The following is a 24161-nucleotide window of genomic DNA, read 5'->3' as shown; positions in this document are numbered from 1 at the left end:
TATGTTTTTAATTTTCTTTGTGGTCCAAAGTAAGTAAAACTTGAAATTAATGACATTTTCCTCTTAGGACCAATGCATTCATATTCTACTATTACTGGTATTGCCTAAACGCACACAAAAAGTGTTAATAGCTCTTACATTTGTTTCCTGGTACTTTCACATAAAACATTAATTCTTTTTTATTGCAATGGTTTTAGTTGCAATAGTCTGGTTTTATTTGGGGACACTTTCAAAGTAACCAAAGAATGCTAGCAAATATTAGCATCGTTCAGGAAAACAAACAACAACTCATGTTTACTCTGGACAAGGAAGAAATATTTTCCTTTTAAAAACGGTCCCTGAACATTTAGGTCTAACACCCTCACCTTAAGCAATATCAGTCTATACTTTCTATTACTCTTGTACCATTAAAGGTACAAGAAGGCTTTTCTTTGATTTTAAGTCCTAATTTAAGTTCCTTGAAATTGTCTCATTCTGACCACATGCACAAAGTTATCAGATAGTCAACAAATCCAAACTCAGTACACTATTGTTTGATGAGTACTAGTGCAGAATAGTTTAAACACTTGAGAGATCAAACAGTAATCTACAGCAATACTTAAGCATGGCATCTCCTGCTGTCAAGCTTTAGGCTGTGTTTATTTTCTCTGATAAAGAAATGTGGATTTTATTACTTCAGAAACAAAATGTCTATTTTTGTCTTTAATGAAATACTAACACTTTAACGAATATTTTTAGAAAGTTTGATTTCTAAGCACTGCTCTCTTCTTAGGAACATTCCTGGAAAACCTGTGGTTTTGTTAAAGCTTCTCCTGCTACTTGGTTCCCAGTTAAACCAATGTGTCCAGGACGAGCTGCAAGGCAGCTATTAGGCAATTATTAGGCTTCAAGTTTCCTACAAAGAACAGGCACAGAACTGAGGGCAACTTAGAGGCACTTTGTGTCTCAGAGGTGAGAAGCTGGAACACCTGCTGAGAGCTGTGGTTGCTCAGCCTGGAGAAGGCTCCAAGGAGACCTTAGAGCAGCCAACAGCAGAGATGGAGAGGGGCTTTTCCCAAGGACAGTGGCTTCAAACTGAAAGAGGGTGGGTTTAGCTAATATATTAGGAAGAAATGCTTTACTATGAGGGTGGTGAGACACTGGAACAGGTTGCCTATAAAAGCTTCCCCATCCCTGGAAGTGATCAGGGCCAGGCTGGGTGGGGTTTTGAGCAAGATGTCCCTGTCCATGGCAGGGCCACTGGAATTGGATGATCTTTAAGGTCCCTTCTAATCCAAACCATTCAATTTTATGATCTGCCACTTACTGTGCTCCACAGGTAACTTAGATTCTACACAGGCTGGGAGCACAACTGCCAATGCCCTAACTTGAATCATTTCATTACAAACAACCGAGGCTAATATGCACGTGACTTCAAGGAACAAAAAAAAACCCCAAAATCCAGTAAAAACAAAACACAACTACTTTGACTGCATAGACTTCCCTCCTTAAACTCAAGGAGTTACATAAAAATTGAGTGGGCTTTTTTTCTTTTTTTTCCTTTTTCTTAACAACCTCAAGGATCTAAATGAAAGAAAAAATATGTAAAAGTTTAGAAGAAAGATGGCCACTAAGCAGCAGTTCTCTTACCCTGTGTCAGTGGAACCCATCCACTAGATGTCAGTGTCCTCTTGGGCAGAGAAAAACCTTGGTTCCCAATGGAAATAGGGCAGCTGGCAGCCCTTGGTTATCAGACCAAGTGTACAGGAGGAAATTCTTATCAAGCATCCATGGGCCACAACAGGAGCAGTCAGGAACAGCAGCAGTTGTGGGTAAGAGACACAGAACAAATATAGCCCTAGACACAAAGCTCAGCCAATAGAGTTGAGAACCTCATGACTAAGAACTCTTTCATACAACATTACTGACATTTTTCAGGATGCTGAACATGGGTGTTAAACAAACCTGAAAGACCAAGTTATTTGTGTTTCCTACTTCCTGAAACACTCCAAAACACCAACCAAAACAACAACAACAACAACAATAACAACAACAACAACAAAAAAAAAACCAAATAAACAAAAACCAACCAAAAAAAAAAAAAGAAAAAAAAAAAGAAAAAAACCACAAGCCACAAGAGTGGGTTCTACCTCTACTAAAATGTAAGTCCAGCTTAAAGAGGCTTAGACTTGGAAGCAATAATATAAATTATTACAGTACAGTGTGAAATCCTCTGTGATAGGCATGAAACACCACACCCTAAATAAAGGGCAAAGCCAAAGTCAAAGTTCAGGCACATTAAGTGACTGCTGTCAGAAGAAATTAGTAGCTCTTTCTATTCACCTGCACTACATCTAGATATTAAGGCAAAGTTCTGAATAGAATATTTCAGTTGGAAGAGACCTAAAATTATCATCTAGTTCAGCTGCCTGACCTCTTCAAGGGTGTCTAAATTTAAGTCCAAAAGGAGACTACTAGGAATATAAAAGTAATCTTAAACTTGACTTCAGGACCATATTTGTAAACTAATGACACCTCTACAAATCATGTTGGGCTGATGGGCAAGAGCATTCCAGAGGGGATGCAGCATCATGGATTATAAAAGAAGACACACAAACAAGCAAAGTGAGAACTAAGTAAGCCAAATTTTTATGTTGTATTTTAATGCACTCAGGATTGTATGAAACCTATAGAATCAAGGAAATGATCACTGTAGTGGCAGCATACACAAGAAGCCTCTTGGTTCTTTTGGAGGAGACTGGGAAGGATATGAAGTTGAAAAAATAGGAATTAAGTATTTCAGAGGGTTACGAAGTATAGATTGCTTTCTTTTTGAAGATATGGGATCAGTTTGCCAGAGAATCTTTCGATCCCCCAGCAAGGAAAACACCTTGAAGCCAAATTGAACAAGTACAAGACGTGGCTAAAGACACATTCTGAAGAACTACTTAGAGTTACTGCTTACATCTGTTATTCTTGCCAGACAGGAAAAGGTTAAAAAAAAAAAAAAAAAAGCCACAATTTTTTCTCTTAGAAATAGGCACTTAAAAATAAAAAAAAAAAAAAAAAAAAAAAAAGAAAGAAAGAAAATGGGGGAAGTTGAATGAAAGGAAATTATACAGAACTAAAAATGTAAAACACTTGCAAGCAGTCCAGGGCCTGTTGAAACATGCCAGGTAGCAGTAACCTGTCCTGACCAGAGATGGGCTCTGGTGTCCTATGCTGATCAAACTGCTGCTACTATGGGTAGTTCTGAGCTTCTACTCAGAATCTGCCATTGAGAAAGACTGGGAGGATGGCTCCATTTCATTCCTGACATTCTCACAGTATCCTAAAGTCACAATACAGTATTAGACTAGGTACATATTTGATTCAACACATTACATTGTTTTAACACTCTGAAGAACCTGAAAAATATCATATGATCCTAAACTTCATCTCCTTATCTTCCTTCCTCTTACTAATACACCTATTGCACTATGTGCACCAGACTGCATTGCACTGCCTGGAAAGAATTAAGAAAAAAAAAAAAAAATCTCATTCATGCTATTATTTTCTCCCAACCACCACAACTGCAGTTATGATCATTTGAATTGGTCATTTGTTTATAACCAAGTTATTTTTAAGGAACTGTCTGTCTTTTACTCAGATCCTATTTGCCCATGCAAGTCTAAGACACTTTTATGCTGCAAATCCAAAGAAATCTCAAGAAAATTGCCCTCAATACAGAAATAACTCCAGCTTTTATTTCCCATGTGTATATATGCCCTACAATAACACTGTGCTTGCTGGTCCATCTCTTTCCAAGATAATTGTTTTGATAATTTTAATGAACAAGTACTTCTTGAGAACAGCAAAAAAGGCAACCAGGGGAACATCCTGGCCAAATTCCAACTCTTCAGCATTTCCTGTAAGCCTTATTTAGATCATGTCTTCATTTACCTTGCTGACACTATTGGTTGGCCACATACAGTGATCTGTAGATTCATGTACTCATCTTCTTTCCCAATTACGAACATACCTATGGTACCATGTGTAGCAGATTCTAATTTCAACAGCACTAAAAAAAAAAAAAAAAAAAACACACACCCCACACCTCCCCCCAAAAAAAAAATTTTTAGTTTTTAACATTTTGAGATCCTTTCCAGGCAGCATAAGACAATCACATTCATACTATTCTACTGTACCAAACACCACAACTATTAATATTCAACTTAATTACTCTGTTCAAGTAACAAACCCATCCTCTCGGCACACAGTAGCCTTTACAAAACAATACTTTTCATAGTTTATTGATTCTGATTTCCTTATTGTTAATTATGTACCTAAATGTTTAGATACCACCCAAACCCTGTAAATTACAAATGCTAAAGGGTTAGTGAGATTGAATGGAAATCACACATTTCGTATTTTAAGAAATCCTCAAAAAAAGGAAAAAACAACTAAAGTAGATTCTAGGCCTTTTCTACCTTGTAGAAAATGGCAAGTTACCACCTTGGATACAATTCTAAGGCATACTTCAGATTTTAAAGAAGTTTCCCTCAAGTTAAAACCATAAATGTAAAAACCGCTATTTATCTGCTTCCTTCCACCATATATTGCAGAAGTTAACAAATAGAATACAGGAAAGACAGGTTTTGATGATCTACATGATTATAAGATAAGGATAGAGGGGTTTCTTTCTTTATAACTTTGGGATTCTTTAAGTTTGGTATGAGCCATGCTTTATTAATGCAAGCCTGTCCAGCTTCTGGCACAATGAATTAACACGAGGACAGAGTTCCATTCCCATCCTACAGACAAGGGTCTGCTGGTTTGTTTTTCCTGTACCAGAAGCAATAGTTAACATCAATGACATCAGCTGATTATATATTGAGATTTTCTCTGTTGCATCAAGTTTTAACAGTATTTCACCTCTCAGAATTTTACTCAAATTCTGTCACTTTAATCTTATTTCCTAAACCACTAATCTCCTTTATTGTCATTCCTTCCTCATCTCAGAGCAAATGCTGTCTGTACAGGAACTTGCTAGGGACACTGGCTGCAGCCTTCACTTGTCCATCTAGGAACAGGAAAGCTGCTCACCACTCAGTCAAGTATTCCTGTTTTCTCTACTTCCATCTACATTAAAAAAAAATCTGAGCTGTGGTCAAATTCACATTGTAATTCTGGAAAAGCAGAACGTCTTTCAGCAAAGCCACAGAATTAACAATGTGACTTGGTGACACTGTCAGTGGACACTCTGGAAGAGCAGCAGCTGCTGGACTGGCATCAGAAAGCTCCACTGCCTGCACAGACTAGTCAGGCCTTGTTCGAATGTAAAATACTGGTGACAGCTCCCAGCACAAGCAGAACTTCCTCCACATTTTTACTGTCTCTTTCAACTCAGCACATTGCTCAAAATACATTACCCATGGAGAGAGCAGCAGGCTGCCAACCTGCACACAAATAAGGCATGAACACCTTTCCTGCTTTAGGTCACTAAAATGCAGTGCAGTCTTCACAATCTGCTCATTTTGAACAGCTTCCTCCTAACCTTCACTCTTCTCTGCTGCCTTCTCCATCAAAATGTTGTTTTGCCTCCCTTAAGAAACATACACATTATAGCATTTTACTGAGTATTGAACTTAGATTTCAATTATTTAAAAGTGCAATTAGGTGTCATTTCTCCAATTTTAAATCCTTAAATTTGTGAAACTGCTAGTTACAGCTCTTCAGAATGACAAAATAAGTAGACAAAATACAGGAAATGAGGAAAGTTGCATTACCAAAGTTATTTCCTCCAATCTATCAAAGCCACTCTCAGGAAAAGTTAGATAAGGAAGAATCGAATTTAAAATTTTACAAAGATAGCAAGTACTAAACCAAAGTGGGGGTTTCTTTTTGTACCAAAAAAAAAAAAAAAAAAAAAAGAGCAACTGGGGAAAATGAGGCTAGATTGCACTAATCAGCTTAAAAAGAACAAGTAGCATTGCTGCTTACAGCCATAAAAACTATGACTTGCTCTTCAATGAGGAAACAGATGTGCCTTTAGTCAGAAAAAACCCAAACTTCTAAATTCCTATAGATGTTGAAGACTACCTATTGCAGTGTTTCTAGCTAGAAAATAGGCTATAGATATTGCATGAAATGTGGACTGGAGAGAAACTATGACCCTTCCCAAATATCAGAACTCCCTACTTACTACTAGGAGAATTATTAAAGCACAGTTAAATAGGACTCAAAGTTTCTCAATCTTATTTTCCCTTAATGGAAGTGGCAGCATTCCAAACCAAATCTGTATCTTTAAAAGACCTCAATTAATTTTCAAAACATCAGTTAAATTCACTCTCAATTTCTATATCTGCTGCTGCAGTTTGACTTTAAAGGACAGTACCATTTTTCTAAAGCAATGCCCTCTTTATTCCTTCCATTGTGATTTCCCTTAAAGGCTACCACCTTCTCATTCCCAGTTTCTAGCATTGTGCATCAGTATTCCACTGGGCAACCAGAACAGCTATTAATGCTAATAAGACTAGACAGGAATACACATTTGTTCTAAAGAGACAGTAACTGCATGACAAGTAATAGTATGAGACATACAGGATTGCTAAGTCCTGGCTTTAAAATGCAAAATACAGAAACACATACTCTACAGCCAAAGCAAATTAATTCACAGGAGCAGTGAAGTATCACAATGTCTTATCAGGATGCAAGTGCTTCTTATAGATGCATTAAGGTGAATAGCACAGGATGTGAACATGCTCAAGTACACCACTTACTAGAAGATTGCATCCTGGCCCCAGTGCAAGCCTCACTGCTATTCCCTCTGAATACTGACTGCATTCCTTGTAGCTGTCAGGACTCAATATTTATTTCTGAATACTCAAATCAGGCTTTCATCTCCATGAATCTCTGTAATAACCAAGGTTAGGCAACAGCTCAATGCTACAGTAGTACTTTTGAGGAAAGGGATCCATAAGCAGTATTACCTGGCCCAATACAAACCCTGAAATATTATTCCTGGTGAAATGAACAAACCACAACAGGAAAAGTCATAAGGGACACTGCATGAAAATTCTCACAAAGACCATCTAAACCAGTCTGGTTAAATCTCATTGTCCATAGTCATTAAAAAACAGTGACTGTCAGAGCCAGGTAACATTTATAAATGTAACTTTCTCTTTAAGAGGATAGCAAGGTCAATAAAATGTTTGGCTAAGCTACTCTGTTCTGAATTTAAAACCAAGACCCAATTAGACCAGCCAGTTCTATTTTGACCACTCAATTAAGAAAAAAGACAAAACCCCCACACATATACTTTCTTATAATCCAACAACTGATCATGCAATACTCACACAGTTTAAAAGGGTACCAAACAGTACTACAGATAATCATTTACCTTCAGTTAATCAAATCCATACAAACTGTATGAAGCCAATGCTTGTTCTGAAGAGCTTCTAGTCTAGAAGTGAGGTGAAATTGAAGAACTGTATTAAACTTATTCGTAAGGTTTCCCATTCATCATGCAATGGCTTCTGTCATCCAAAACCAGTAAAAACCAAAGGTTTTAGAAAAATAAGGAAATCGTTTTAGCAGCCTGAGGATAAGGTAGCACAAAAAGAATTGAAAAAAAACTAGTAAAATCCAATCACAACATAAAGAGGAGAGCAGAATTAAAATAGACCAGATTAAGACAGATTAGAGTTGATATGGCTCAAAAATACGTGTTGCAATTTGCATAAGATCTGACAGAAGTACTATGCCCAGTGGAAAACTACACACTTCACAGGATGATTCAACAACTAGTTGTCATAAATAGAGAATTCCTGAAGGATATCTTGTTTATATAATGTCCAGAAGCTAGATCCAATAAGTTAAAGACAAGTCAAAGACGAGAGTATGAATACAAGAGGAAGCTCACATGAGCAAGAATTTCTGTCTTTTCTTCCACAAAAATCCTACCCCCATGACCTTCGAGACAACCTTTGCTTATGCAAGATGTGTTGTGAATTTCAAGGGTTTCTCAAGCCCAACTGGCAAATTAAAATATTTTACGAACTTAACTTCTCACACAATATGAGAATCATATACCCACTAACCCATCAACCAAAGGAAGGAGAGAAGGTTGGGATCTCCATCCAAACAGATCTGCAGCTCAGGCATACAAAGTTGGTCAGCTGCTGTGGTGGGTTGGCCCTGGCTGGTGCCAGGTGCCCACCAAAGCCACTCTACCCCTCTCCTCTGCAACTGGACAGAGGAGAGAAAAAGATATAATGAAAGGCTCATGAATTGAGATAACGAGAGAGAGAGAGCACTCACTGACAGCCATATGGGCAAAAGAGATTTGACTTTGGGATATTAACTGAATTTATTACCAACAAATAACCAGAAGTAAAACAAATATTAAAAACAAACAAAACAAACCAAAACACCTTTCCTCCAACCTTCCTTCCCAGGCTCTATGTCCTGCTCCCAAGCAGAGCAGGGAGATGGGGAATGGGAGTGACAGTCAGTTCATCACATGGTTTTCTTCTGCCACAGCTCAAGGAGAGGAGTCCTTCTCCTGCTCCAGGAGGGGATCCCTCCCACAGGGACAGTTCTCCAGGAACTTCTCCAGTGTGAGCCTTTCCCACAAGCTACAGTTCATGAACTGTTCCAATGTGGGTCACTTTTCTATGTGGTGAAGTCTTTCTGGAACAAATTGCTCCAACGTGACCACCACAGGGTCACAAGTCCTACTAGGAAACTGGGTCCAGCATAGGCTTCACACTGTCAGCAGTCTGTTCCAGGGTGGGCTTCCCACAGGGTCACAGCCCTCTTTCAAGCATCAGCCTGCTCCAGGGTGGAGTCCTCCAGGGGCTACAGGCGGATCTCTGCTCTCCCCTGGCTGCAGGGGCACAGCTGCCTCACCATGGGCTGCCCCAGGGGCTGCAGGGGAATCTGCTCTGGCACCTGGAGCACCTCCTGCCCCTCCTTCTGCACTGACCTGGGTGCCTGCAGGGCTGTTTCTCTCTCATATTCTCACTCTGCTCTTGTCTGGCTGCAATTACTTCTGCACAGTAACTTTTTGTGTTTTCTTCTTAAATATGTTACCCCAGAGGTGCTGCCACCATCACTGGTGGGCTCAGCCTTGGCCAACAATGGGTCCCTCTTGGAGCCACTGGCATTGGCTCTGTTGGATGTGGGGGCAGCTTCTCAAAGAAGCCACTCCTGTAGCCCCCACCCAGTACCAAAATCAGGCCATGCAAGACCAACACAGCCACTTTCCCACAAGAACAACATTCCATCCTCTCAGCTTTCACCAATAAACACCAGATTCCAGTACCACACTAAAGAATCTGTCAGCAGGGGAAGGGGAAACAAACCCCAAGATAATAATTAAATATTGTCTGCTTTGTTATAATTTATCTTATTCAGGTGTTCCATGCAACTATTCCATCTACACCATCAGTACACAATCTGGGAAACTCCCGAATCAGCATCAAGTTCTGGGGGTGTTACAGCGTTACATAATACAACAGCCCAATAAAAAATAAACCACATGGCACTCAAAGAATAGAAGAAATTCATTTTTGCATTTATTTACAAAAGCCAATTCCAGCGCCTCCCTGACATGCCCTACATGATCCCCTACCTAGCAAAAAATCATGGTCATTTTTAGTTCCAAAGGTACTGCCTCCAGAAATAAATCAGCTCTTTACTTATATCCCTTCACTGAATTCCCTTGTTACTTCACTGCTGCTTTTCTCACTTCTAAACATATATTGACCTCATATACACTTAGGTAACTTCCAGATATACTTTCTCCCTAAGAGCTAAAGACAATCCCTGAAATTTTTATACCCACATAGTTAGTTTCATTGGATGATCATATCATCTCACTGTACCAGACAAGGGATATTTTTTCTATGAATACAGGAAGAGAAGCCCATTATGTATGCTGTAAGGCTGGAGAAACAGGATGCTGCCTTCATTTTCACACGATCACCAATTTAAACAGTGCTAATGCTTTTTAAATTGCTGTGCCTGAAAGACATGTTGCTATAGCTTTGCACCAAAAGTACTACAGTGTTTAATCATGTATAAGGTATCAAATGCAAGCTCACATTCAGGCTATTCCATATTAGAATTAGTTATGGAATTAGCTAGCATTTTAGAATGACATATTCTTTCCCTTTAGGAAATCACACTGATTTTATAGCAAAAGCTTGCTGACTTTGGGATACATACATTTTTTCAGTGTTACTGGTCTCTCACTTTAAATAATTTATCAACAGGCTATAGATTTCTGTAATTTGTAAAAAGTAAAACTAGGCTTCTCTGCCACAGTTTCACCTGCTCTTTTCAGAACAACAAAAATAGGAAGTTGACATCTCAGATAATTTGCAAGCTACATTTTCACCACAAAAGGGAAAAGAAATGAAATCTCACATTTCATCATCTTGGTCAAAATGTTAAGAAAATAGATGGCACTAGCTGAAGAAGCAACAGTCGCAGCGTTACTACAGAATGCCAGGGCAATTTCCACAGCAACTCTGTGGATTAGCCTCTGGAAAAGTTCTTCAGTTTATAAGGAAAATATAAAAGGTTGTGACAGGGCTTAACCTGTAGCTTAATAGCAACTTATTTCAGAGCATTCAGTTTGAAAAGCAGATTCATGTCCAAAGCTTTAAGTGCCCTTGTAGCACTTAATGCAATTTTCTAGCAAAGAGCTATTAAAGAAAACAACATATATTTCTCCCTTCTAGGCCTAGTGCTCATGAAGTAGAAATAACAGAAAAACAAAGCATCTCTAAAACACCGTATTTCTTTACTAAAGTAAATTCCAATGTGTGCCTGTAGTACTTTCCAAGTCCTTTCTACCTGCCTAAAATCAGTCATTTTTCTCCATTAACATTTACATACCGTTATTAACATCACAGTTCTGTTTATGTAACCTCAAAGAAAATGAGTTGAAATTAATTTTACAGTCTGATTTGGTCATAATAAAAACCTACACAGTTTTGTGTAACCACCTAAACTACTAAAATGGAAATCTTAGAAGTAACTGTTGAATACTTAGAGCTATCTGGGGACATTCACAGTATCTAAGAGATTATTTCCTTCCTTTAGCAGTTTGTGCAACAGGGGTGCTGCCCTATAGGTAATTTATAATTAATTCTACTCTGCAGGAATTCTCAGTTTCTTGAAGCAGTTCAACTAACCTACATATGCCCTTCCCTCCAGAACACTGTTTCATTTTCCAGCTTTATTTTGAGCTAAATGTTTCCCCTGAGTATTCCTACTGGACAACTGCATTCATTTCAATTAACAATTACCTATTTGCTAAAATTATCAGAATATACATGAGGGAGTAAGTAACAACAAAAGCATTCCAGTTGTAATCCTGCTTCCCATGCATGAAGGTAAAGATTCAAACAGAAAATAAAGGAAGAATTAAGACTTCTTTTCTACATGCGTAGAAACAGTGAAAAAAGAGCTGTGCACTGCAAAAATGCAGGACATGATACATTTACCACTGAAACATCTCCATGATTAATTTTACTCATTCACAGAGTAGCCAGGCATCAACTTCCAACCCAGCCTATCCACAGTCGAAGAGCAGTGCACTATTCCTATCACTTGTTCTTCTCTCTGTTCTGCTTTCTATATTAATTGATCTCTCAGTTTTGTGCAGTGAAACAACTGGACAATTAATCCAATAAGAACATTTGTCTAAACAGTCAAAGTGTCAAGTACCACATGTGCTACCCACACACTTGAGGAAAAAAAGACACTGTTCCATCAGAGGGTTATGCATTACAGAGTCAAACAATCAAACAAGAAGTGAAACATTTAGGACAGAGTAGAACACTATTCAGGCTTCTCAAGAGCAGTGCAGTTCCCACAGCAATCAGTCATTTAAACAGGATGCATAATCTACACTGACAAGTCCTCTGAACACTTGGACAGGAAATCCATGAAACATCCTTTCAGTTTGGAACTGAGTTATTCAAAGATAGCTGTGTCCTTCAAGAACTACCAGGAGAATAAAAATAATGCCATACTATCATAATAGAAGACAAAATGTATTTTTAAATGTAATCGTCAATGGAAAACAATATGAAAATTCTGGAACAGGCCCCTGAGACTCTCAGTTGTTACAAGGAGCTAGAAATCATGCCACTAAGTCCAGGAAAAATGTGCATGAACCAGAACCTAGAATTAGTCTAGCTCAGCACAAGAAATTAATTTTGCATCCATGATATTGACCCTAAAGCAAATAAGAAAGATAGCAAGGATAGCAACAATAGCAAAGGTGCTGACTGCCCAAGCTCAATAAAAGCAGGAACATAAGACATCACTCAAGTACCACATTCCTGTCAGCCTCTCTGTGATTTCATTTAGTGCCCAGAGGAACAAGCCTTGGCCCCTTGTTCCCACTGCAGCCCCGCTGCACAGCTGAATGATGGTCATTTACCTCTTCAGAACCCCAAAACCACACTCCCACACTGATCCACATAGAAGCTGTTCCTCCTGTGATCACAAAGAATACAAAATAGCTGTGTGTTTTCAGAAGAAAAACAACAAGTAGATGTCATCCACATGAGACAGCAAGAATGACAAGACAGCAGGACAAATGCAGCAAGAGGTAAAATTGTTCAAGGGACACCTCTGTACCATGACCTTAGTAAAACAAACCCAGCTACACCTTACAAGACTACGTAAAAAGGAAGTTAATGTAAAAAAAGTTTCTTTAAAAATTACAAGTTCAGTGTCATAACTAAAAGAGAGAGATTAAAGTAGTACATACATTCTTTAAAGCAATATGGTTTTAGCTACACTAACTTCCCCTTAGAGGCTGATGCTTTTCAATCCATGACTTTAGACACCAAAAATCATAGCAAAGATCGGGCAATTAAAACTAATAAATTTCAATCATGTTTAGGAACCATGTTTTTGCTCTCCAACATCTAAACCATGAAGTGCCCTTCTGCCAAAAAGGAAAGAACACAAGTTATATGGATACTCTTAACAATTGTGGTAAGATTTCTCCAAATCACAGCAAATCAAAAATAGAACAATCCAACCAATCCATACAACACTTAAAACTTTCAGTCTTCTCATATAGTTGCCCCTGGCACATTCCTAACACTAGGCAATTCAATTCTTTCTGCAGAACTAAGGGAGCTCAAAAGTAGAATTAATACAGAAAATTAACTGTCAGAAGCATTATGGTAGGATTTCCTTCAAACTACTGATGCTTCCTTCCAGAAATCTAATGTATGAATGAAATATGTTTCTTTATTTGCTTTTGCTCCTAATGACATGTGTAGCCCATAAGGCAACATCATTCATAGCTTCAGTCCTCTCGTAACAGCTAGATATTTTCCCCCATTGAAGGAACTGCCTTGCTACTTTTTAGAGCTGATAATTCAATTCTTCCAGGTTTTACTTTCAGAAGACACTTCCATTAGGACAATACCGCCTTTAAGTCTTCCCATAAATTAACACAAATAAAATTGCCTTTTAAAGAAATTAAAAGTATTGGCTTGTAGGAGGACAGATAGGAGGAAAAATTAGGTCAACTAAACTAGGTCATCCACTTATACCTCGATTTATCTGGTACCTCTTGGGAAACATTTTTCTCTACTTGATCTTCTAGCTGTTTAAGAATTTTTTCAATATAAAGCTGATGACAAAACGGTAGCTAGAACAAGGCCCTCAGGGACACAAGCAGTAACTTTCCTATGCAAACCTCCGTGACTAAAACATCCTGACACCAGTATTTAGATACTTTAAAAAAAAACAATTTCCAGCCCAGAAGGACAGCCCTAAAGCTTGACAGACCTGACTGTGCTTTCTGATCTTTCAATTCTTTCCTTAACTTGCTGCACTGTCAGCTTCCCTAGCAAAGCTACTGGCTTTGCATTCATGTTGTCTCACCAATATTGGGTCTGAACACAACCTGGTTTCTTGAAGATACAGAGGGACTCCAGACACAGCTCCAACAATACAGCCACTTTCTGGGGCTCCAGGTTCCAGATCCAAAACTCCACAGCCATACCAAAGTACTCTCCTTTCACAAACACATTCTGATTGCTCAAATTTGAACAAATAACTCACGAGTTAAGTTTATATTAGCAAGGTTTTTTGTCAGATGAAGCAGGAAAACAAAGAGCTTAATCTCTCTGCACCATTCATGTGCTAGTTAAAAGAAATAGAAATGCACGTCCATGGTTCATTCAGGGCAAACACACACAGCTGAGTTATTCAAGCCTGTGCTGGCATAACCATGGCAATTGTGGAGTACAACAGCTTGAGGAAAACACTAGGATGCAAACACTGCACTTCCTGAAGAGTGCATGAAGAGCTCCTACTCTACCAAATCCACTTGTGCTTTACGCAGTTCCTTATCTGACTTTTAACACTGATGCCTCTCCCTAACTGAAGGCTGTTTTATAAGACCAAGAAAAAAACATCATCTACCATCTGATTTCAGTTCTAGAAATGCATACCCAAGGCACTTGGTACAGTTTCAAGTCTTCCCAGCACTAAGAAATGCATTACTATTTTCCCTACTCCAAAAAGTCCTTTGTACTAAGCATACTATAGTGAAACTGTAGCAGTACTCAATGGAATATCCACGAATCTTAAACAGTAACAGTGAAGAAGATAAAACATAATTTCTGTTTATTACAAATCAATGGCTTGAATAGATTAATATAGAAGCCTCAGACTTTTGTTGCACTCATGATCAACAAATTTATACATATTAGATAATCTGAATATCTGATTAACCTTGCCCTGCTCGCAGAGCTGGTAACTTATATTTAGCTATAACAGCATCAAGGAAAAATAACCTGAACCTACTGCAGTTTTAAAGTAAATTACATACAATCCAAATCAAGAAATTCATACTATAGAGCAGTGACACATATGCAGAGTAGTACATAGACATACAATCATACATATACAAATACATAAGTACGTACATGGAGCTACAGAACTACAGATTAGGGTCTAAGGTTGATGAACTATGGTCACATGAGACATACCCATATATAGGTATCTACAGATATTTATCTATCTTATACACATATCTAACTAAATACAGCAAAAGGTGCTGTAGAATTGAGGTAAGAATAAAAACAAAGTATGTATTTGACATGCTATTTAAATTATTTGGAGTGCATGTAGTATGCCATGAGGTGCAAGGTCAACATTACCATTTGCTCCTCCTGAACAATTCTTTAATATTCTGCAAAATCCATACACAACCCTTTATTCCATGAGAACAGTAGACTTACACACTACTGTCTTTGCAAAATGAGCAAACAGAACTTATTACCACACAAGATATTTGACACAACCCAGAGCATTGCCTAACTGACTTGGTTTAGTTTCATGTACTGAAAGAACAGCAATTTCAGGCAGAGTTTGCAAGTTCTTATACCTCAAGGTCACTACAGCAGCCTTGTGGCTGTATTCAAATGCCTCTATGAAAATTCAGAATGGCATCTCTGAAGCAACAGAAACAGCACTCATTTCCTCAGAAGGGGACAAAGAAGCTGAATATTTAAACTGAAAGATTGTTCATGTAAAATTGCATTTTCATATAACATTGAATGAACATATTTCACAAAATTGCAGAAGCCTCTAAAGTTTGGGTTTACTGAAATGACTATTCAGTCACTTTGCTCAACCAGACTGGGTCCATGTAAAAGAAGCTTTATGAATGATCTTGATGACTGTAACTGCACACAATGGAGTAATGTGCTGGGGTGTGCCCCCCACATACAAATTAACAGCATCTTGCTGAAATACAATTAACGGAAACAAAACTTTAAAAGTACATTTACACACAAATTTAAGCATAATATGAAAGGTGATTACTAACAGATCCATTATTTAACCCTGAAATGATAAAAATGCACAAGGCATATCTAAAGTGACAGTTGCCTATGACCTATTAACTCATTGCTAAGAGCAGAGTTTCACATAACTGATCAGCTGTACAACACACAGGTCATTTTCTCCAAGGCAATTCCTCCTTCTGTCACACTTTAGGGGAAATAAGTGCTCCAAACAGTTGATGTTTTTTCAAAAGAACCTATTTTCAAGAATTCCAGCCAAAGCTCTGCTTAAACCAATTAAATCTTGGATTTGAAGTTTCAAGAAACATTTTTCCCAGATTAACCTTTACAGATACAAATAACATCTCTTGAAAAGACAGCATGCATTTTATAACACATATGACAAAGTATTAGTGTTTCTAACAATATATTATAAGCACAAAACTCATTAAATAGTTACTAGAAAACATAAATTCCAAAAATGTCTATACAGTGGGATCTTAAAAAAAAATTTAAAAGCAGAGATAGTAAAAAAAGATAAATGTTTTATAAGTTTCCAGACTGTACGCCTGCCTTCTAAATTTGAAATATATTTTCACGGATACTCAAGACACCTCTTGAGCACTAATAATATTTGAATCAGAAAGGCTTATGCAAATGCACATTAATACACAGACAAGCTTTTAAGAGGGGCATTTCTGAAGTGCTACAGTTGAATCCCTAACGCTGTTCCAGAACCAGAATAAAATCTACGTCATGACTGGCATCAGTATGTGGGCTTTCACTATGTATCTCAGTAGTTTTAATTCAGTATACTGTAGACTGTTCATTTTAAGCAGCCTTTAGGCACCTTAGAAATTTTCCAGAAAATATCACCAAAAACAAAAAGACAAAAGCCTCAAAAAATGCACAAAGCAAGTTTTATAACATCTGGTGTAGCACTTCCTATGATCAGCTACATTTTAACCTTACAAGTCAAGCACATTCCATCTCCCATTTTTTTAAAACAGCATTTTCAGAAAACAATCAGTTAAAAGTGCTTAAATACAAAAATGTCAAAATCAAAACCAGCGAGAGGTAAGAAGCATAGAAATTAGTTTCTTACCTGTTTCAAACCATTCAAATTCCCTTTCATACTTCAGAAAACAGCATCCTGAGTACATAACTCTTTCCAAACCTAAAAGTTTCCACTTAGGCCAATTGAACAGAACACAGACACATAATATTCAGTTGAGTTAATTACCTGTGCCCTCTTGAATGAAAGGCATAAAGAAATCTGTGACTAGGTGTAACAAAGTTGGTAAAAAAAAAAAATCATTATTATTTAGATGGATGATCTAAGACAAGATCATTTTGACATCACTACCTCCAAGAGCAGCCGAGGGTCCCCTACACAGTATCCATCAGAAAAAATGCATTCTCAGCCATACACGGTGTTCCATGACAACAGATTAGCCAGATATCTAACTCAGAAGATGAAGCAAGACTGTCATGTACCACAAAACAATTCTAACATCTGATTTTTGAAGGTAAAGCTTCACACTATTCATATTTCAATTCTCCTTTTACAACAGCAACCTACATCAAACAATAAAAATGAGTGTGTCAGAATGCTTTTGTCGTGACTATAACGAAAGAACACAAAAAATCTGTTAATTATGGGTCAATTAAAATTTAAAAATAAATCAGCAAATAATATTTATCAAGGTCTTTCTAAATTCTAGAATAGCTGTTTTCTTTTCCTCCATATGGAACTTTGACTTCTAACCCTTGTTTGATGTAGGACACATGCTCATTACAAAAAAATCAGAACCTAGACCACGTTGGTTGTATTTATACAGCATGAAACACCAAGAGGAAGTAATCTATATTTATTTCCTTCTACTCAAATAGCAATGTCAGCATAAACCCAGGAAAAAGTATACTCCTTGGATGTACTGCGACCATAGTAGCAAAATCCTAACCTGTATTATTTTAGGAAAAAGCCCACTTGCCCCATATCCACATATACATGATTCCTGGCAAGGCTTACAGACATGTCTGTTCTGTTTTCAAACTATCCACTTCATTTAATCCTAAGTGTACACGCCCAGAGTATTGAAGTGATCTACCAAAGTCCTGCTTACTTCCTATTGCAAATTAATTAAATATATTTGATTTCCAGTAACAAAGTTGCTACTGGTGCCCAGATTACAGAATTTATCTTGTTATCAGGAGGATGTGGGGAGGCACTGGTGGAGTGGGTAATAATCAACTTTCCACCTTCCAAGCAGAAGTTGTTTCCAGGTATGTCAATGGCATTATTAAATTGTAGTCTTAGTCATCTACACTCTGGACTTTCAATAGCAATCAGCCAGGCTTATCAGGCTCCCTGTGCACACCTCTAGCTTCTCTACCCTCTCCTCCAGCACTCCTTGGCACCCACACGTACTTTCATTCACTCGGGCCTATATGCAACTCTCTAAGCCTATTACTTAACACATTCAAAGGCAACAAACCTAAAGGTAAAGAATTGTTTTCATTTGCATTCACCCACTATTCCATTGATATTTTAGATTCCATTTTGACTTGGAAATGAAGCGATGAGTAACAGCAAATCCTATTCCACAAACTTGCCACTATTTAACAGCCACAAAACATTCTGCACTTAAATGAGAAAACACAACTTCCCTTCTCAAAAAATATCTACTAATTCTTTAACTGAACAGAATATTGAAACTTATATCCCCTTTACCTCTTTCCTTCTTTCTTCTCAATCATTTCAAAGAGAACCTAAGCATGGCTCTGTTAAGGCAGCCAAATACACCCCAAAACACATACCCCAAGAATCCCAAAATACCCCAGTACATTCCTAGTGAAAAAAAATTAAAAACCAGCAACTATGATTCTTGTACTCACATTAATCTATGTCTGCTTTACTACATAAAGGTGAATACTAGAGATGAAGATCCTAATTTCCTGGTTTTACTATTATTTACAATATGAAAGTCAAATATTAAAGTTTGAAATACAAAGTGTTAAGAGGACAAAATAAATTTTCAACACAATTCTCCCCAAAATATTTAACACTCTTTCAGGTAATACATCTTTCTCCTGAAATGTCTTGCCCATTAGTTCCTATAATCTTATTTTCCCATTTTTACCCATATTTTCTTTTCTTGCTGCTACAGGAAAGAAATGGGAAAACTCACTGTCTATACCAGTGAAAGCTACAGAAACAGCATGCTGTGAAGGAGAGAAATTGAAACAAAAGCTATTTTTCCATACAGAAGTGCCACTGTTTCAAAGAAAGGATGATAAAAATATGTATTGTATATAATTTGACTACAGCAAAGCTAAAATATAAGGATAATTATCAGATATGAAATGGTAGAGGCAGATTAGGAGATCGAGAACAAAGTACTTAATATAGACGTTATTAAAAATGTCCCGCATTTTGCACTAGTCTAGGCTAGCTTTTCTGTAAAGTATATATAATTTACATGAACAAGACAGGTTCATCAGTGCAAGGCAAGATGTCAATTCCTGTTAAATAGCAATTATATTACTAAAACTATCACTTAATGAAAAGCTTCTGTCAAATTCTGTAACCTTTAAGCTCTCATGTGAAGATTTAGAAGGGTCCTATCGTTCCAATGCCATTCTTCATTTCACACGTTTCTCTCTTCCTTTCCCACACGCTCAGATGTTCCAGCAGCATACTTTTAGTATTTGCAAAATCCTGCCCAAAGAGCGTGGCCGATTTCCCACGGGCTCCCTCCCCACCCTGGATGAACTCGTTACTTCCCAAAGTCCACTTCCTCTTCCACCCTGGACCTGCCAGAGCTTCCAACGCCCCTCCGCCTTGCGCAACATCCGCGGCCTCCTCCCCACATTTCGGACAATCTCCGATACGACATCTACATTGAGTTGTTTTTTTTTTTTGTTCCCAGACCACTAGCACAGACTGACAGCTTAAAGGGCTAACGATGTGCTTTTAATCCCGAAGAGCGATGCATAATAAAAGCGAGCTACAAAGACAGATACGGAGGGCACTGACCCGCTCTCCTTCAGCTCTTCTGTGGGTCAAACTACATTTTGATATTATTTAAATGATATTAGAAAGTGCCAGCAACATCTGCCCAATCAAAATTATTGTTCACAGCTCAGACGACCAGTTCAAAAGATAGAACTCCCAAGATATTGTAACAGCTCGAAACAGCTAAAATAAACCAGGGAAAGCACTAATTCTCTAATAGAATTTTTCCCCGAGCGCACACTGACGGTGAACTGATCTGGAAGGAAGAAAGGACGAGGGATACAGGCAGGGCTGCGATGGGGGATGGGAGATGTTAGCGAAGGGAAGATGAATATTCCTCCAAGGACTATCAATACATTTAACACATCTCCTCGGAAAGGAGAGAAATCTCAAGCAGGCAGCTACAGGGTCAGATAAAAGGGGAAGGAGGGGAGGAGTGTCCGATTATCCCCAGCTGACATCACAGAAGACAACCCTGCAGAAAAAGGGGCTGCAAGGGCGAGGAAGCGCTCGCAGCCCCCCCCCCGCCCCCCCCCCGCCGCCTCTGTCCCCTTTATGTGCTCAGGGAAACAGCAGGGCGGGTGGATGAGGAGCCTCCCGGTGAATTTTGCAAGAGCCGATGACCACCACCTCCGCAGGAGCGGGGAAGGGCCGGAGCCGCGGTGACAAACCTCCCGGGGCTGGGGGGCAGGAAGGAGGCTGAATCCAGGCGGACACTCTCCCTCCCCCCGCCGAGCTCCGAAGTGGCGGTGGGCACGGGGAGCCGGCCGAGCCCCGGGGCACACAATAGCAGGTGACCCCCAGGGATGCGACGCCCACCGCCCCGACACCCCCAGTCTCGCGGGGGGATGGGGAAGGGGCTGCGGGTCACCCCCCCCGCCCCGGGGGGCGGCAGGAGCCCCGCCCGCGCCGCCGCGCCCGCGCCGCCGCCCCTCACCATGAAGTCGCTGGCGAAGTTGTCCTCCCCATTGTGGTCCGTGTCCTTCATGGCCTGGACTCGCTTAATGAATTTCCTCAGGATCTCCTCCTGGCTCATCCTGCCCCGCCGGCCGCCCTGCGGAGCGGGAGCCCCGGCCGCTCGCCCGCTCGCCCGCTCTCCGCCCGGAGCCCCCTCCGCCGCACGACCCCGTCACCCGGCTGCTTTCCTTCCCTTCCCTGCCTCGCCTCTTCCCCGCCCGGGCCTGCCTGCGGCCTGCTGGCTCCGCTCTGGCTCCGCTCCCGCCCTGCTCACGGCCGCCCGGCCGCCCGCTCCATCCTCTCCTCCCTCCGCCCGACCCTCCCTGGAGCAGCCGACACGGACACGACACGGCCCCGCCTCCTTCCACCCCGCGCACGCGCGGCATCCGCCCCGCCCTCTCCCTTCTTCCCCGCCCCACCACGGCGACGCCCCGCGCCCATTGGCTCTCCCGACCGCTGCCTTGCCCTATTGGCGGCCGTGCACGCCAATCACCGGCCGGCCGGGCTTCGAGAGAGCGCTCGCTGGGCTCCACACCTTGCCTGCTCGGCCGGCCCTCCCCACCCCCCCCGTTTCCCCTGGATGGGATCGCCCGAAGGGCGCCTCATGGAGCGCTGGAAGGGACCACTTGGAGCGCGCGGGGGAGGCTGAGGGCAGCAGAGCGCGGTTTCCCCTGGCTGGAGCACAATGGGCGGCGGTGAATGCCCGCGGCGCCGCGCCGGGAGGCAGCGGCATGTCGGGACATGTAGTCTCGACAGCGCCGCGTCCCGGGGCTGGGGGCTCAAGCAGCATCCCGCTGAAACTCCCGCATCAGAAGGGTCCCGCTCCGGTGGGAAGCCCGCAGCCGTGGGAAGTGCCGGGGGGTCCCTGCGGCGGCGGTGCCGAGGCGCGGCGGCGGTGGACGCCGGGCAGCGGGAAGATGGCGGGGCGGGACAGGGCAGGGGACGGGCGCGGACACCTGGCCGGGGACCGCTCCTCGCGTATTTGTATGTATGTACATTAAGTATATATATGTGTGTGTGTGTTTGTATATTAATTATATATATATACACCCATATATATATATATATATATATATATATATTCTTTATTAAGTGTATATATATATGTATGTGTATGCAGATAGATAGATAGACAGATCGATCGATCTACGTAATAAAAATGTCCGCAGGCTCAGCTGAATTATGGAACTGCCTCCGGCAGGTGTCCAGGCCGGTGCTAGGCGGGGAGACGGTCCCGCACCCCTCGGCACCGCAGCGAGAGGGCTCTGGCACCGCACACCTTCCTATTTTAAACATAGTGTAAAATCTCTGCTTTACGTGGTGTTGGAGGACTTGGCAATGTTTTATTTCATTCTTAATGTTATATGGAAAAGTTAAACTTCTTCATGTTTGGTGTCCTGATGACATTTATAACTTATGCTTAAGCGAAGCAAAGCAATTGTAGAGGTGTACATATGTATAGTCTCATAGCTTTATAAATATTCCAAGTGCAGTTTTTTAAAATGTAATTTTATTGATGAAGATCTGTCTACACGGACTTGAGTGACGCTGTCGATCCAGTAAAACTTTGTCACTCAGGTCAATGGTAAAGGTCCAAGCTGAAAGGCATAACCCAGCTAAGTCACTCCAGCCCAATCGCCCGTTCCCCACTGCTCATTCCCTGCCCCGGGAGCGTGTGGCACTTGCAGTCACACCAACACAACCCCAACAGGACACCGAACCGGCTCAGGGAACTCAGTCAGCTGCAATATAAGTCCATAGCAAATCGGTGTGTTTTCTTCTCTGATCATTCCATTAATCTGACTTTGTTACCAAAAGAAACCTACAAAAAGCTTGGTCTTCCTGTGTTGGTGTGAGATATTAGAAGGCTGCCAAAGAATACCGCTTCCTCATCAGTACAATGGTACATTACCACCCTCAGCCCAATTCAGTGTCCACTAACTCAGCATCTTCCTAGTGGAGGCGAGTTTTGAGATATGGCATAGGAGCCTGAACTGTCGCTGCTGCTGCATGGACACACATCTGCATCTGCTACAGTCATCTCTGGCAGAGGGGTAGGCTGGAAAATTGAGAGGCTTAGCATTTTCACATGACTTGCTGCAGATTTCAGCATCTTATTAAGGGGTTGGATATTTTAGCTGTTGATGTTCATCAACAAATATACAGGAGACATAGGGACACATGAATGAGCTAGAAAAGGGCATCAGTTCTGTGCTGAGGTTTAGTGAAGCACTCCACACAAACACATCTGCTGTCAGTCTCCTCTCCATGTCCTTTGCACCAGCTTCCATAACAAGCTAATCAACTAGCCTTGAAGAGCTATAAGAAGATCTACTTTTCTTGATTTAATTCCTCTCTTCCTTCTCCAAACCTCCTTTTCTACAAAGCCAAAAGGCAGCTTTAAAGGAAAAGACAGAAATTAGAGAGACCGGAGACCACAAGGATATCTGGGGCTTGGATCATCAGATAGTTTCTCCATGTCACCTTGCTGGATTTCCATCTGCTTAGGAAGGTTGCTGTTTGCTCAGCAGTTATCCTGGCAAATCTGCTCCTAGTGCCAGATGGCAGGTAACTTCAGAAAAGTGATACTTGAGACTACACAACCAATTAATGAGTCTTGAATGTTATATGGTTTTCTTCATTTATTCACACAACCGAGATACAGAGGAGGGGAAAAAAAGATCATGATGAACTTGATATCGTTATCGCCTTACATGAAAAGGACCCAGTTGTCAGTCTGGCCTCATTCACAATCTGCAACTTAACTGTAATAAATTGTTGTAAATCGGCAAGTGTAACCATGGCCTTTCATTTGGTTTAACTGATAAGAAGGTTACAGAGTCTCAGAAGACAAAAAAAGCCCCCAAACTAGGCGTGTCGCTAGCCAAAAGTATATATGAAATGAAGAAATTAGGAATAGCATGGAGAACTGTGCCTGGCATTGTCTGCCTGTGCATCTGTACCTGTACCTGTGAGAGCTGCAAACCAAATACCACCAGTTTTATCTCCCACAGCCCTGCAAATGCTGCATGAGGTTGTCTCATGTCTGTGCTATGAACTGACACCTAAAGCCTCAGCAGCAAAAATAGCATTTTAACTCAGGCTTTTGATTTGAGGCTCATACTATCTGGGTTAACCCCAGACATCTGACCCATGCAGCATGTGTGCATGACTGCATATTTGTGTAGCTGTAGGAGAGGGGCGGAAAAACAGACACACAGCGTGAATTACTCACCCTATAGATAGAACAGGAAGTTTCAACCCAAATCTGTAGAAAATTCTAGTTTTGTCTTAACAATCCATACAAGTATGGACTTTGAAGAAAAGCAAGTAAATCACCTACAGCTTCTCTGCTATAATCTTATTTTGTCTTGCTGTGCACTACTCCA

At 40.5% G+C, this 24161-nt stretch overlaps 1 protein-coding gene across 2 annotated transcripts in view; it reads right to left on the bottom strand.

Moving 5' to 3' along the window:
• The window catches only part of PTPN12 (protein tyrosine phosphatase non-receptor type 12), a 70574-nt gene extending 49498 nt beyond the window's left edge, over window positions 1–21076 (bottom strand). For both annotated transcript variants that reach the window (XM_014869054.2, XM_014869055.2), the window contains exon 1: window positions 20753–21076. In XM_014869054.2, coding sequence (XP_014724540.2) covers window positions 20753–20851 — 99 coding nt within the window. In that variant the 5' untranslated portion in view covers window positions 20852–21076. The remainder of the gene's footprint in view (window positions 1–20752) is intronic.
• Window positions 21077–24161: the final 3085 nt, after the last annotated feature.

This window comes from Sturnus vulgaris, chromosome 5 (assembly GCF_052056855.1).
Source record: "Sturnus vulgaris isolate bStuVul1 chromosome 5, bStuVul1.hap1, whole genome shotgun sequence".
In the NCBI taxonomy this organism is placed as follows: domain Eukaryota; kingdom Metazoa; phylum Chordata; class Aves; order Passeriformes; family Sturnidae; genus Sturnus; species Sturnus vulgaris.
Note: the sequence above shows the minus strand (reverse complement) of the source record. Positions and strands in the feature narration are given on the sequence as shown.